The 13,097-nt window shown below is 36.4% G+C and overlaps 1 protein-coding gene across 2 annotated transcripts in view; it reads left to right on the top strand.

The window, feature by feature from the left end:
• Nucleotides 1–8,735, top strand: part of CYP7B1 (cytochrome P450 family 7 subfamily B member 1) — a 184,011-nt gene extending 175,276 nt beyond the window's left edge. For both annotated transcript variants that reach the window (XM_073892825.1, XM_073892827.1), the window contains one exon: nt 3,028–8,735. In XM_073892825.1, coding sequence (XP_073748926.1) covers nt 3,028–3,315 — 288 coding nt within the window. In that variant the 3' untranslated portion in view covers nt 3,316–8,735. The remainder of the gene's footprint in view (nt 1–3,027) is intronic.
• The last annotated feature ends 4,362 nt before the right edge of the window (nt 8,736–13,097 follow it).

The following is a 13,097-nucleotide window of genomic DNA, read 5'->3' as shown; positions in this document are numbered from 1 at the left end:
TCTTAAACTGAACTAAACACAATATTGGAGCACACAAATTAGGCTCCTCAGTCACTTGTACCAAAACTCTTTTCTATCCAGAAAATTGTATCATGTATCCAATCTTGATTTCTAGTGCTAAATATTATACCATTCTCTATTTATGAACGCTGAATATTCATCTACGCTTCATTCTCTACATGTTTATTTACTCATTCAATATCTGTGTTTTCTTCAGAAGCCTGAAGATTGCTTTTAAAATATACTTTATTGTCATGTATTTATTCATTAATTCAACAAATGTATATGGAACCTCTACTATGTACACAGCACTATGTTGGGTGCTTTGAAAATACAGAGATAAATAAGACAATGTGACAACTCCGATATCCTGGGATTTCTTGTCTCTGCCATCTCCTGTGGGTTAGCTCCATTGTCAACCTGGTGACCATAGCTGTTGCCAGCATCAGAATCACATAGACCTAGGTCCAGAGGAGAAGGGGTCATTAACCTTTTTTTTTGTTCATTTGTTTTTCTTTGTTCACAAGAAAGGAAGTTCTATCAGATGTCCTCACAGACGTTTCCTCTGTAACAGTGATGAGATTTATTTACACACCCTATCCTCAGTCACAGGCCAGAGCAGTGTGATTACCGTGATGGGTGCCTAGACAAACTTCAGCAGAAGAAAGATGTTCAGAAGTCAACCACAAAAATTATGAGAGGAGTAATGGGGAATTACAGTGTCATACCCTTTCTTTTATGATTTCTCTATTCTCATCCGCTTAATAATATGGCATTTAATTGACTGTCTTCAGTTGTGAAGTGCTGAGCTATTAGGGTGACTGCAAAGAGTTTACATCAACATGACAAGGCCTGCATTTAAGTTCCTCCAAATGAATGCATGCACCTTGAGCTCATAACACTTTATTCTATGTCACTGTGACCCCAGAATCTTACAGGTGAGACTGTTATACCCCTTCTCTTTTTGGCAAGAACCAGACAATCTCCCTAGCCTCTGCCACAGGTCTGTCCTTTGGTTTCTGCTCTAGTTCTGCATGCCCTGACAATGGAAAACAAATTGAAAATAAATCTCAACTCAAAAATATATTTATGCCTATGTGCCCTTTGAGCTTGATGGTAGTAACAGAGCAAAAGAAGTTGGTCTTTCCTGTTCTTGTTTCATAATATAAACAACTAAGTAGGAATTTCTAAGATGTTTACTATAAAGAAATGGGATAGAAGGTGGTAGAAAACTAGAGGAGTGACATTGCTGATTGAGTAGAAATTTGAGGAAATTGAAGGTGAACACTACCTATAGGTCACAGGGATGGGGGAGCATCAATGCATTTATCCTACTGGCCTCTCAGACGGCAGTACATTCACTTTCACAAAGAAGAACAGGACAGCTATGAAATAAAGCAATTGTTGGCTTATTTACGAAATCGGGACCCTCTGAAGTCATAACCCAAGTCAAGTTTTCCTTTTCTATCTCCTGGCTTAATGAGTGTGGCAATAGTGAGATCTTTTTCCAACAAATTATTTCATGAGTAAGTTAACTTGAACTGATGTGACTATGTGAGGAGCTCCTGTGGAGCATTCTCTCCTCAGATTGGTCAGTGAGAAGGTGGCAGCACCAGTCCTTAACTCAGGCAAGCAGGCTTGGGCCCCAATCACGGAAAAGGTCATCAGGAGAGAGTACCATATTGTACTCTATCTCCAGTAACAAAGTGCATGTCAGCAAGAGTGTCCTAGTTCATTACTACAGGGGGGCACAGATATTTTTAGTTTAGCACTAGTTAGATCCTATTCAGATGCATCCCAGAACTGTCTGTGGGGGTGGAAAATACTTGTGTTCTAATGTAGATTAATTTGCCCTTATGATTGCACCAACTTGCAAGTTGGAGGGGAATTGAAACCACCCATAGTGTGCTTTCCAAGCATGAATCTTTATCAAAATAGGTATCTAGGTGGAAGAAGACAAGCCTAGTACTTTTTAAAGGAAATTATTTTGATGGCATTCATATTGAGTGAGAAAATTAGATCATTTGCGATGGAGTCAGAATCCAGCCACATATTGTAGGGTTTTCACTGTAACATGAAATGCTTTCAGTCTGACCTGCTTCTTTGCCTCTGACTTCATGTAGTTCATATCAAACTTGTGTGCTGAGCAGGTCTAATGCTAATGAGCACCAAGTATAGGAAATACTTGGTCATTTTCATGCATGCCACATGCATTAATTTAATCAATGGCTTAATTCACCATGGGCTGAAATAAGGTCATTTAGTTTCTTCTAAGAAACTCATGTGAGAGTAAATTAATGCCAGGCTAAACACCCTAGATAAACCAGTCCCGTAATTTTCTGTAACAAGTTAATGTAACTTATTTATGAAAACATATTGGAAATACCTGCCATCCTAGAGATAGCCCAAAGAGAGTCCATTGTAATAGCACCACGCTAGGAGAAATTCAGTACAACATCAAAAAACAAGCAAGATGGGTTTGGTGGCTCAGTTCCTCTATAGTGCTACATGTGAATTTCAAATTTCATTTTATGTCTATTTAACCCAAACATAAACACTGAATCCTAAGCTCACAGTCCTCATCCATCAGGAAAGACTAGAAAAAGCATATTAGGCAGCTCCTGTGGCCAATAGAAGTCAATATCCCGTGGCCGTGCAGGAGTCCTTACCTATTACCCAGCATCAGTCCACCAAGTGGGACCATCTTAGGGAACAAAAATACAGAGACTATCTCTACATGTAGGAGCCTCAGCATAAGAGAGAGATGCGAATTAGGAAGAGAAGTCATATAGGTATGTGCATTTATTTCACCATGATAAGGGAGAAGTCATTTCTTAGTAGCATTTGAGTTTTTTTGAAAGTTCATCCCCAATTTACACCTAGTCAAGTTTTACTCTCTGGGCGTTTGCAGGATTCAGAGGAGGCTTTTCAGAAAGACAGAGAGAGCGGGCAACTTTGTGGACCTGACCTCAAACTATTTCATGTAAATTTTGCACTTTAACTAAACTCCTTATCTCTTCTCTACAGGAGTTTAGGTTTGATCGTTTTGTAGAAGATGGTAAGAAGAAAACCGCCTTTTTCAAAAACGGGAAAAAGCTGAAGTATTTCCTATTGCCATTTGGATTTGGAGCCAGCAAATGTCCAGGCCGATTTTTGGCAATTGTTGAAGTAAAGCAATTGTTGGTTGTACTTTTAACTTATTTTGATTTAGAAATAATTGATGCTAAACCTATGGAAGCAAACTACAGTCGCCTTTTGTTTGGTATTCAGCATCCAGCTTCTGATGTTTTATTTAGGTACAAAGTAAGATCTTAAAAGAAGTGATAAGGAAAGAAAAGAAATCTATCTGAACTAACCTAAATGTCCTCGGCTCATCTATCTGTCTTGAATTTCTGCAAATATAATTGCTTTGTTTGTTGGTTTGTTTGTTTAAAAAGTGCCAATTTATATTTGATCTGCGATCAGTCCAGTTCGTACTTGGTCACAAAACCCATCATAAACTAAAAGAGGTTGTTGACATGAAAATAGACATCATAATCAGCATAATGATAAACTCAAAATAGCCTTTTTCTGTTTTGCTACATATTGTGATTTTTGCTCATCATGCATGGTAAATGTACCACAATAAATTTGGCACTGTGGGATTTTTTTAAGTCACTCAGATTCTTCTCTAATATGTAAAATCCCACTTTATGTACTAGTGGAAATTTGTGCTGGAAATGGACACAGTCTAACAAATTCAAAATTCTCAGAGAAGAAGGAAACTAAATTTCCATGAGATAAACTGGATGAAAATGTTCCCTTCAAGTGTAATATCAATAATGTCTATATCACCTGGGTACTTTTGCCTTAAATGAGTTTTGCAGTAGATTAAATGCTCCAACTTCACTTCAATATTTAATCATCCATAAATGTTCTTTATTACTTTGTATACTATGGCTCAATGCAACAAAATTTCTCATTATGTAAGACCACTCATGTTAAGTTAGATACTGAGAAGATTTAATGTATAAGAACACACAGAACCTATTATATATTCAGCATTTGCCTGAGACGTTAGTATTAGGTTTGTCGTTAAGAGCAAATGTTAAAATCATGACAGGATTGATGGTAGCATCTGGTTTTAGTGTAAACTCTGAGGGCTATACCAGTATTGCAGTGAACTCTTTCCTAAATGCTTCCATTTATATAAACTGAGAAACCAGATCGCAGTATTTGTTCTTGACACATCACCTTTTGGACCTGGAGTTTATCTGTATTCTTTTGAGTTACACTGTTATGGAATGCAGTATAATTTTATGTGCCACAGTGTAGCATTGTGTCCATGATTCAAAGCTTTCTAATTTCAGCTTACCCGGTGATTGGCATCTGACCTAAATGATGCTACTGTATTTAAACAGGAAAAGCAGGTAATAAAATTCAGTTAATTTGCGTTGCGTGGATTGGAACTTCTACGATCATGCTTTTGTTTTTAAGAAAGCAGATTATTAAAGTATCATTATAAAATACTTACAGTACTTAATAATAAGTAGATGTTCTAGCATGTATAGCCTCCTTCTTGAAGTACATGCTCTAAACATTTCTTAGTGAGGCTCTGCTAGCTAAACTCTGTTTTTGGTTGATCAGAAGCATCTTTACTTTTGCCCTTGTTCTTGAAAGATGATTTTTCTGTGCGCACAAATCTATTTTCTCCTAGCACTCTGAAGATTCTGCATGTTCTTATGGCTTCCATTGTTGCTATCAAAAGGTTAGCCATTAGTTTAATTATTCAGAGGGCAGTCTGCCTCTTCTCTCTGATAGCGTTAATGTGTTCTTTTTGTCTTTGATGTTCTTAGTCTCTATTTATCACGCTTGCATGTCACAGTGCCTCAAGTCTGAGAATGTGTCTTTCATCGGGTAGGAAATATTCTTAGCCAGAACCTCTGAGTAGTACCTCTCCCAGACTCTATTAGATCCTCTCACTCTATACTCCATGTTCTTTGACCTTTCCTCCCCATATTTTCTACCTCTATTTTACATTCTAGGTAATTTGTTTAGACCTCACTGTGAATTTAGTCTCTATACTGTGTGCCTAATCTGCTCTTTATCTCATCCATGGAGTTCGTTTTTAGTTTATGGTACACAATTATAATTTGTCCAAGCAAGGCCCCTCTGGCTTTGTCTACTTATTCTCTCTTATCTCTAATCTTCACCATTATACTTCTCCCCATCATAGGGAAACATTCTAATGTGTTTGATATTTGTCTTTTCATAAGTTTATATTTTTATAAAACATATTACCTGTGTGCATGTTAATTTACATAAACGAATTTTCTATATATGACATCCTTCTTAATTTTCTTATTAAGCTCTATATTTTTAAAGATATATTCATATTACTATATATATGTATATGTACATATATATTTAATCTGTTGCTTCTAACTGCTATGATCTCTTCACCCCCTGATGTAAACTGTATCCATCGGATACTTAATTTGGGGGAGAGGCCAAAGCAGGAACTAAAAATTCCTCCCCTACCTCTCCTCCCACTGCTGTGTCCACCATCCTCTATCCCGGGCTGCCGCAAACTCTGTCCCCAACCCCTATAGTTTGCACACACACACGCACACACAAACACACATACAGAGTCCATGACTACCTTCATTCTCCTTGAGATGTTCTAGATCTGTTATGTTCTATCCTTAGGGCCTTACGACCCTCTCCCTTCTGTGGGTTGATTGATGTTGAGCCAGGGTACCAGCTCCCAACTTGTCAGCTTTCAGTTTTTCTGATCTCACTGAATTTGCTAATAAGTTCAATGATTTCATATTCAGTTTGAGAACTCTCTTTTGTTCTTCTTATCTGCCTGGTCATTTTTTTTTTTAGGATTTTATTTATTTATTTGAGTGAGTGAGAGAGAGCACAAGCTGGGGGGAACGGCAGGCAGAGGGAGAAGCAGACTTCCCGCTGAGCAGGGAACCTGATGTGGGGCTTGGCCTGAGCCAAAGGCAGACGCTTAACTGACCGAGCCACCCAGGCGCCCACTGCCTGGTCATTTCTGATGTCTTTTTCCTTCATCATATGCTCAGTATCCTCTTCCATTTCTTCAAGTACATTAAGAAACCTATTTTATATTATGTATCTGATGTTTCTAAATCATTAGTGTCTCGTGGTTCTGATTCTATAGTTTGTTTGTTTCTGTAACTCTTACTCACTATGGCTTGTTTATTGAGCCCGTATTCCTTGGAATTTTATCTCTGGAAATTTTTTAAGACCTGAGTTTAAAACTCATTCCTTCAGGGAGAAGTTGATTTTTTTTTTGCCTGACTGCTGATGTTATTATCAAATTCACATCACTTTAAGTTTGCGGCTTGAGAGGGGATGAAGGGTGGGAGATACATAGGTAATGTGGGTTCTAGCCTTAAATCAGCTACAAAGCAGCCCTATGATTAGGAATAGATGGGAGACACTTTCTATTTTGTTTTGTTTTGTTTTGTTTTCCTTCACCATCGCTGAGAGAGGCAAGTCTACTGACAGTCTTGCTCTGTGGAGCAAGGTTTCTTTCTAGTTCACCTACTAAAGATGTTCAGTTTGCGAGTTCTTGGCTTTGTATGGGAGTCTTTGATTTCACACACACACACCCAGCTTGGGCCCTAGGGTTTATCTTCTGCCTTCCACAAATCATAGCCCATTCTTTTTATACTAGGAGGACATCTAGTCCACCATATGACCTGAAGTAGAAACCTCCATGTGCTTACATTTGTCTCAGTAGTACACTTTTGCGATGTTACAGAGAGAACACAGGAAATTATTCAATTCTAATTTATGCTTAACTTATAACTAGAAGTGCATACAGGAATTTAGAATAGAAAGTAAGAATAAACAAAATGGTTGAGAAAATATTATATAAAAGGAATGGATAGTGGAACCAAAACAAGAGAGTCCTGTAAAAGGCTTACATCTAGTCATTAAAGCGTGTTTATGAATAGAAAAAATGTCATGGAGAAATAAGTTAGAAGACATGGATTCCAGCTATGATATGACTAGTTTGTTATCATCGACAAATTATTTTGCCTCTCATTGCTTCAGTTCCTTATTTGCAAAATAAAAATAATAAGGCCTTTTGACATGAGGGTTCATGATGAGGCTTAAACATAGTAAGATGTGTGAATTCATTTTTGAAAAGTGTAATGCAATATGCAAACATAAAGTTGTAAAGGAGATACTTTAACAAGTTGTGCCTTTTAAAAACTGTTCTTATGTATTTGTTAAAGGGAATAACTTTTTAGTCATTACATAGTTCATTATTCATTAATTCAATCAAACGTTTATTGAGCATTCCCCCTGTTCTAGATATGTTGTTATGTACTGGATTACCCTTCTTCAAGAACACACAATTTATTAGGGAAAACAACACATACACAACTAATTTATCTTAAGTGTCCTTGTAAGTAATAAATTCATCTCTTTAAAACAGTTTTAAAATTCTGATTTACCTCTAGATCTAGCCTCCCATCACTTATTCCAAAGTAGTGTTCTGTAATGAGAAATTACTGTGTGCCTAATTACACACAATAAAACATATACAGCGGGTATTGTGATTTTGGGACAAAAATAGCCAAACCAAAAATAGCCAAACCAAACCTTACTGAGGCTCTAAAATGTCTTAAAAACTATATTTTACATATCATAAAAACCCATCTTTTCATTTTTATAGCCTCCCCAAAGTTTCAAATTAAAGGAAATGAATAATAATATTGTTTTATATCAATGACTAACAATAATGAAGCATCTAGTAGCAAAAACTAAATGCTCTGAAGGTATTAAGAAAAAAGCTATTTAGCACTAAATAAGGCATGCTGCTAAGCAACCTACATGGGAACATTTATCCGCCTTCTTTTGGTTTTCCTGGCACACTTAATTATATCTTCTTCATTTTATCATTAAGTGTGGGGTCACAAGTCTAAGGTAAGGGGGTCACAACTCAAAATCTACATGATGACTTCTGTTTATTTTCTCATAAAAAAATAATTTGGGTAACATTTCCTGTAAATGTCTTCTCATTGAACAGTGGAATCTTAAAACCAATTTCAAAGATCAAAGCACAAAAATTATTTAGGTTTTGATCTTAGCATAAAATAATGTCAATAATTATAAAAGAAGAACTATGTGCCCTTAGAATGTGCATTGTTTTTAACCTATTAAATTCACAATATTGCAAACTATTATTTACTTGAACTGCATTATTAGATATTCATATTCACATACTCAATTAAGAAAAATTTAGCAAGCCAAGATTACATTCCCTGTAGCATTATTTTAAATTATAATGAGCAATCACATAAAACTCTCTACTATTTCTCTAAAGCAATTATTACTTAGTCTTATTCATAGTGTTAATCTAAATCAGTGATCAATGATGTTTGGACTTTCTAGCTTAAATCTTTATTTATAATACTTTTCTTGAGTAAGATCAATTTAATTTGTGAAAAACTCTATTGCACCATTTTAAATAGGAGATAATTTGGCAATACTTATGTTTAAAATATATTTTAGTCAGGAGTGCCGTATATTATAAAAAACTGTCGTTCTGAATTGTTTGTTTAATATTACCTTTTGATTTTAAAATGGTATATATGTGGATTTATGAGGAAGCAAATCTTAAAAAGTCATTAGGTAAGAAAAGCAAATGCTTTGTAAATCTATTTAATTATCTTTTATTTACAACAATAATTCAATAAATCAACTTTTAAAGCACAGGTGAATGAGTGTGTGTCCTCATTTCCTTACTAGGAGCATGTTCGGTGACAGAAGATTTGGTTCCAAACAGCAGGTTATTTGGAGAATAATTTTGCTGTCTGAATATCCTCACATCCCTGTCTCCCCCCACCCAAACACACGCACACACACACACGCGCGCGCGCGTTCTTATTTTCTGATACCCTCCCTAAAGGTACATTCATTGTTACATTCAGAGTGTTTTTCAATATATTTTAACTTAGCTATGTATGTGGGAAATAATAAAAACAGACCCAAGAAATATCAGGGACTAGTAAGTTTTTTAATAAGTTTATTTTAACCAGGCTGACCTTGCTAGACCACAGTTCTTCATAATTGCAGTCATTCTGTGGAAAGATGTAAAAGAATAAAAAATAGAAGAGAGATCCCATTAGATGTGGTCTTTGTTTTCTGCAGATCACTTACCACAGATCATGAATGAAGCTGAATAATACTTGGACAGTATTCTATGTATTCATAAAGCTGAAATCCAAACTATAAATAAAGCAAGCACCACAGAATGGTGTTGATTTGGATTAAATGTGGCTCCTGCAGTAACTGTATGTATAGCATCTCACTGGACACTTGGCTTCTCTAAGAAACACTCCGTGAGTCATTAACATTTTACAGGAACTTGTCTCAGACTCTAAAGGTGTTCCTGTGTATTTCAACTAGTCAGTTCAGTGTTAACAACTAGGATAAATCCTGTCATTAAATGGGCAATCTATGAAATAATTATCTCTGCTTTCAATTTTACTCTAAAAAACACTTATTGAGTAAATTAAAAAAATTTATTTTTAATTGCCTGGAATTAGCCATGATCATGTGAGTAATAATACGCATTTTCTATTCAGGATATAGCTGGGTAGAAAAAATACTCAGGGGTTATGCTGGATAATTTTAAGTGGGTTTGATATAGTTTATTGTTAATTCTTTGAGGTATAGTTTATGTTCTCAATTCCTAAATGTATTCATTTTTATGAGGATAGATATGATACATTGCAGACACAGAAAGTAAATGTTTAGAGATAGACTCGTGAAGCATTTTATTTCCCTTACAATGTTTTGTGCCTATAGAAGAAACTAGAGGTAAAGGTAACTATAATGTCATAACAGGTATATAACAGATAAGGGTACAAATATCTAATGATTCATCATTGAGTCAAATTTAAACACTTAAAAGCATGTATTAGTTTGAGATTTTTATTTGTTTACAAGAGAACATTACTCCATATAATATTTATTTCTAAGCACGAGCCATTATAGTTAACATAAAATATATGTCATTATTACCTGACAAATAATCCAAATTTTTTAGTAAATTCTTCTGTCTCTTGTGTTTAATGTTTAAATGAAATACACTTTATTTCACAACTTCTAAGAACTATCCAATATGTTTAAAGTTTTACAAATGTCTTTGTTTTATAATTTAAATGGAATTTTTTTTTAAGATTTGAAATCACTTTTGGGTTTTTTTTTAAATGAATCTTAAAGTATACAGAAAGTAGTTCCTTTGTATTTTGAAATTAAGTATCCACTTTTTAAACTTTTTATTTTGAGCTAATTTTACACTTACCCAAAAGCTGTAAAATAGCATTCATTTCTACAGAAGAAAGTCCTCAAACAATGTTTCCAAAAAGTTAAACTATAAGAGTGGTCCGAGGACTTAGCCAGTTGAAGACCTTAGTTAATCCTTGAACTTTGAAGATGTTCATCCACAGTAACTACCCTGTAGGGCAACCTCCTGTAAACAACCACCGAGTGGCAGAGATCATTTAATTGTGTATGCCAGGCAGATCCTCTAGAATCCAAGTAAATTTGGTTTTGCGAAAATATTTCTTTTTTCTAAATTTTAAAAAGAGCTTACTTTGTTCAGTAATTCTAGGTTTTCCTTAATTTCACTCTCTTGAGAAATCTATACTTTAACAATAGATATGCCGGCTGCTTCTCAAAAAAAAAAAAAAAATTAAATCAGTTACTCCCTGACCCTGCTTCCTGATATATGGGACATTCAAAAGATAGACTCCCTTTCCCCTCCATGGCTTTTCAGGTTTCTGTGGAGGTCTGGTTTAGAAAACCGTTTCTTTTCGTGGATGTCACAGATGGAGGGCACAGGCTCAGCCAGACCCCAGAATTGTGACCATAGCTCCGCCGAGAAGCTGTACATGGCAAATGTAGTTGGACTTACTTGAGTAGACAGGGCATGATTTAATGTTTTAACCAGTTAGGTATACAACCTGGGTCTCTCCCATTACAATAAGGTATTATTTGTCTTCTCTTTTCAAAGAGTAGATGAAGATATTTAACAAAGAAATCCTTCTTACCAAGTTCTTCAGTAATTGCCAGAGCAGAGTAAATGCATAAAATGAGCTTAGGCCATGAAGCATTTTTATGTTTAAATCTAAATTCTCATCTCTAAACATATCTATTAACAGAGCAGATTTGAGTGGCAACCATCCTCTTAATAAAATGTGAAATCTTTAAGATTGTGAAGCATTTGTAAATAATGGATCCTTTAAATATCCCTGAACTTTATTCTAAAACTTATAAGGAGAAATAATAATTGCTTTATATAACCACTGATACCATTTTAGCATTTGATGAAGATGTTAATTTATGGTTGGTTAGCAGTTTATGGCTGTCATTAGTTTTTCAGTTTGGCCCACATTAGAAATCTATTTTTCTTTTTTATTTTAATCTGAGACAATTATATAAAGATATGGTTATGTTTTATCTAAAATGTATCATTCTACTATAGCATTTCAAATTATTCACAGATCATAGTTCTTATATGTGCATATATGAATTTAAAAATACAGCAATAAAATGCTTGAAACAGATCATAAATTTGCTTCATATTTTATTGCATCTCTGAATCAGGTTGAGAAGACAAGGTCTTTGGGAAAGAATTAACTCTTTCCCAAGCTGGAAAGGAGAATGATATCACAGTGTGCATAATTAAAGCTAACTCCCCATCGAAGCATCCTGGAGGCTTACTTGTAAGCTAGGCTTGTCTATTTTATTATATATGGTGGGAGGGGGAGGGGCCCGCTGCAAAATCCTCTTTCCCTTTGCAGTCTAACCTTCCCAGCCCAGTCATTTCTCTTAAAGTTTCTAATTTGTATTTCTATATTGTCCGAGTTAGAGAACACTGGGGAAGGGAAAGAAAGAAAAGTCACACACACACACATGCACACGCACTCAGGGGTACCTGGTAATTTTGTCATAGTCCAGAAATCTCCTGGATCGTGTTAAGAAGAGTAATTTAGAAAAAGTGGTAGAATTTAACCCAAATTAAGCCTCAGGAAAAGCGAGCAAAGAGTTTGCCAGCTTTGCTAGGAAGCAAAGACCTCTTTGAGGTTTAAAACTAGGGCGTTTTCGCAGAATTCCTGGGTTTAGCAAAGCTGTGGGGTGCTCCTGACAAGCCTGACATTTATTTGGACGCGAACCCACCTGCCTGGGAGGCGTGGGGGACAACTTGATCCTAGTGCCACCTCTAGAAAGAGAGTTTGAGGCAGAGACCCTGAACTTCGCTTTTTGTGCCAAGAAACTTGGAAGTTGGATGTTTTGGCTCCCTCAGGAGGGGCTGGGAACCCAGTCCAGGGGAAACACTGGGAGAAGGGGTGCTCTGCGGCTGCGGATCCCGAGTCCCTCCCAGAGCGCCCCGCGAGCAGAACTGCGCGGTGGGCACGTGTATTGTGGACATTCTGTCTGCAACCTCGGGCTGGCTGTAAAACGGCCGCCTCCCTTCTCCTGCTCTCCCAGGTCCCCAGTACATTTACCCTGGCCTTGGGGTAAAACAGACACCTGCTTATTCAGCACAACCTACAGAACCTGGTTCTAGTAATCACATATCCGTGGATTAGAAGAGCCAGAGATCCAACGGGAAGCAAAGGACTCTTACCCTGAGAGTTGTTTTTGTTCTTAAACTTAAGTTATTGTCTCCAGGTTCCCTCCCTCTCCGCCCCCCCCTCCTTCCATCTACTGTGCCCCACGTCTGATTTAAAAGGGCAAATTTAAATCAACCTGCACCTCACTGGCTTGGCAAATCCGGGGCATCTGAGTTATAAGTGCCAACGCAGAGCGCGCAGGAGACGGGCTCATTTATTTTGCCCACACGACAAAAAACTGTTAATTGATGTAAAGTTGCTTGGCACGTGGATAATTGAATCTGGCCTGAGTTTTAATTAAAAGAAAACTTATTTATGTTTCTGATGTTTACATCTTGCAATTTAATTTTGTTTAGAGTCACTGTGGTGTACTTGGTAGCCCCCACCCCCCACCCCGCCACCACCACTTTCCCAACTGAAGCACAGTTTCATTAAAGGTTTTGCTAA

Source organism: Callorhinus ursinus, unplaced genomic scaffold (genome assembly GCF_003265705.2).
Source record: "Callorhinus ursinus isolate GAN/ISIS: 27379988/994484 unplaced genomic scaffold, GSC_fseal_2.0 scaffold5, whole genome shotgun sequence".
In the NCBI taxonomy this organism is placed as follows: domain Eukaryota; kingdom Metazoa; phylum Chordata; class Mammalia; order Carnivora; family Otariidae; genus Callorhinus; species Callorhinus ursinus.
This window is presented reverse-complemented; position numbering and strand designations above follow the sequence as displayed.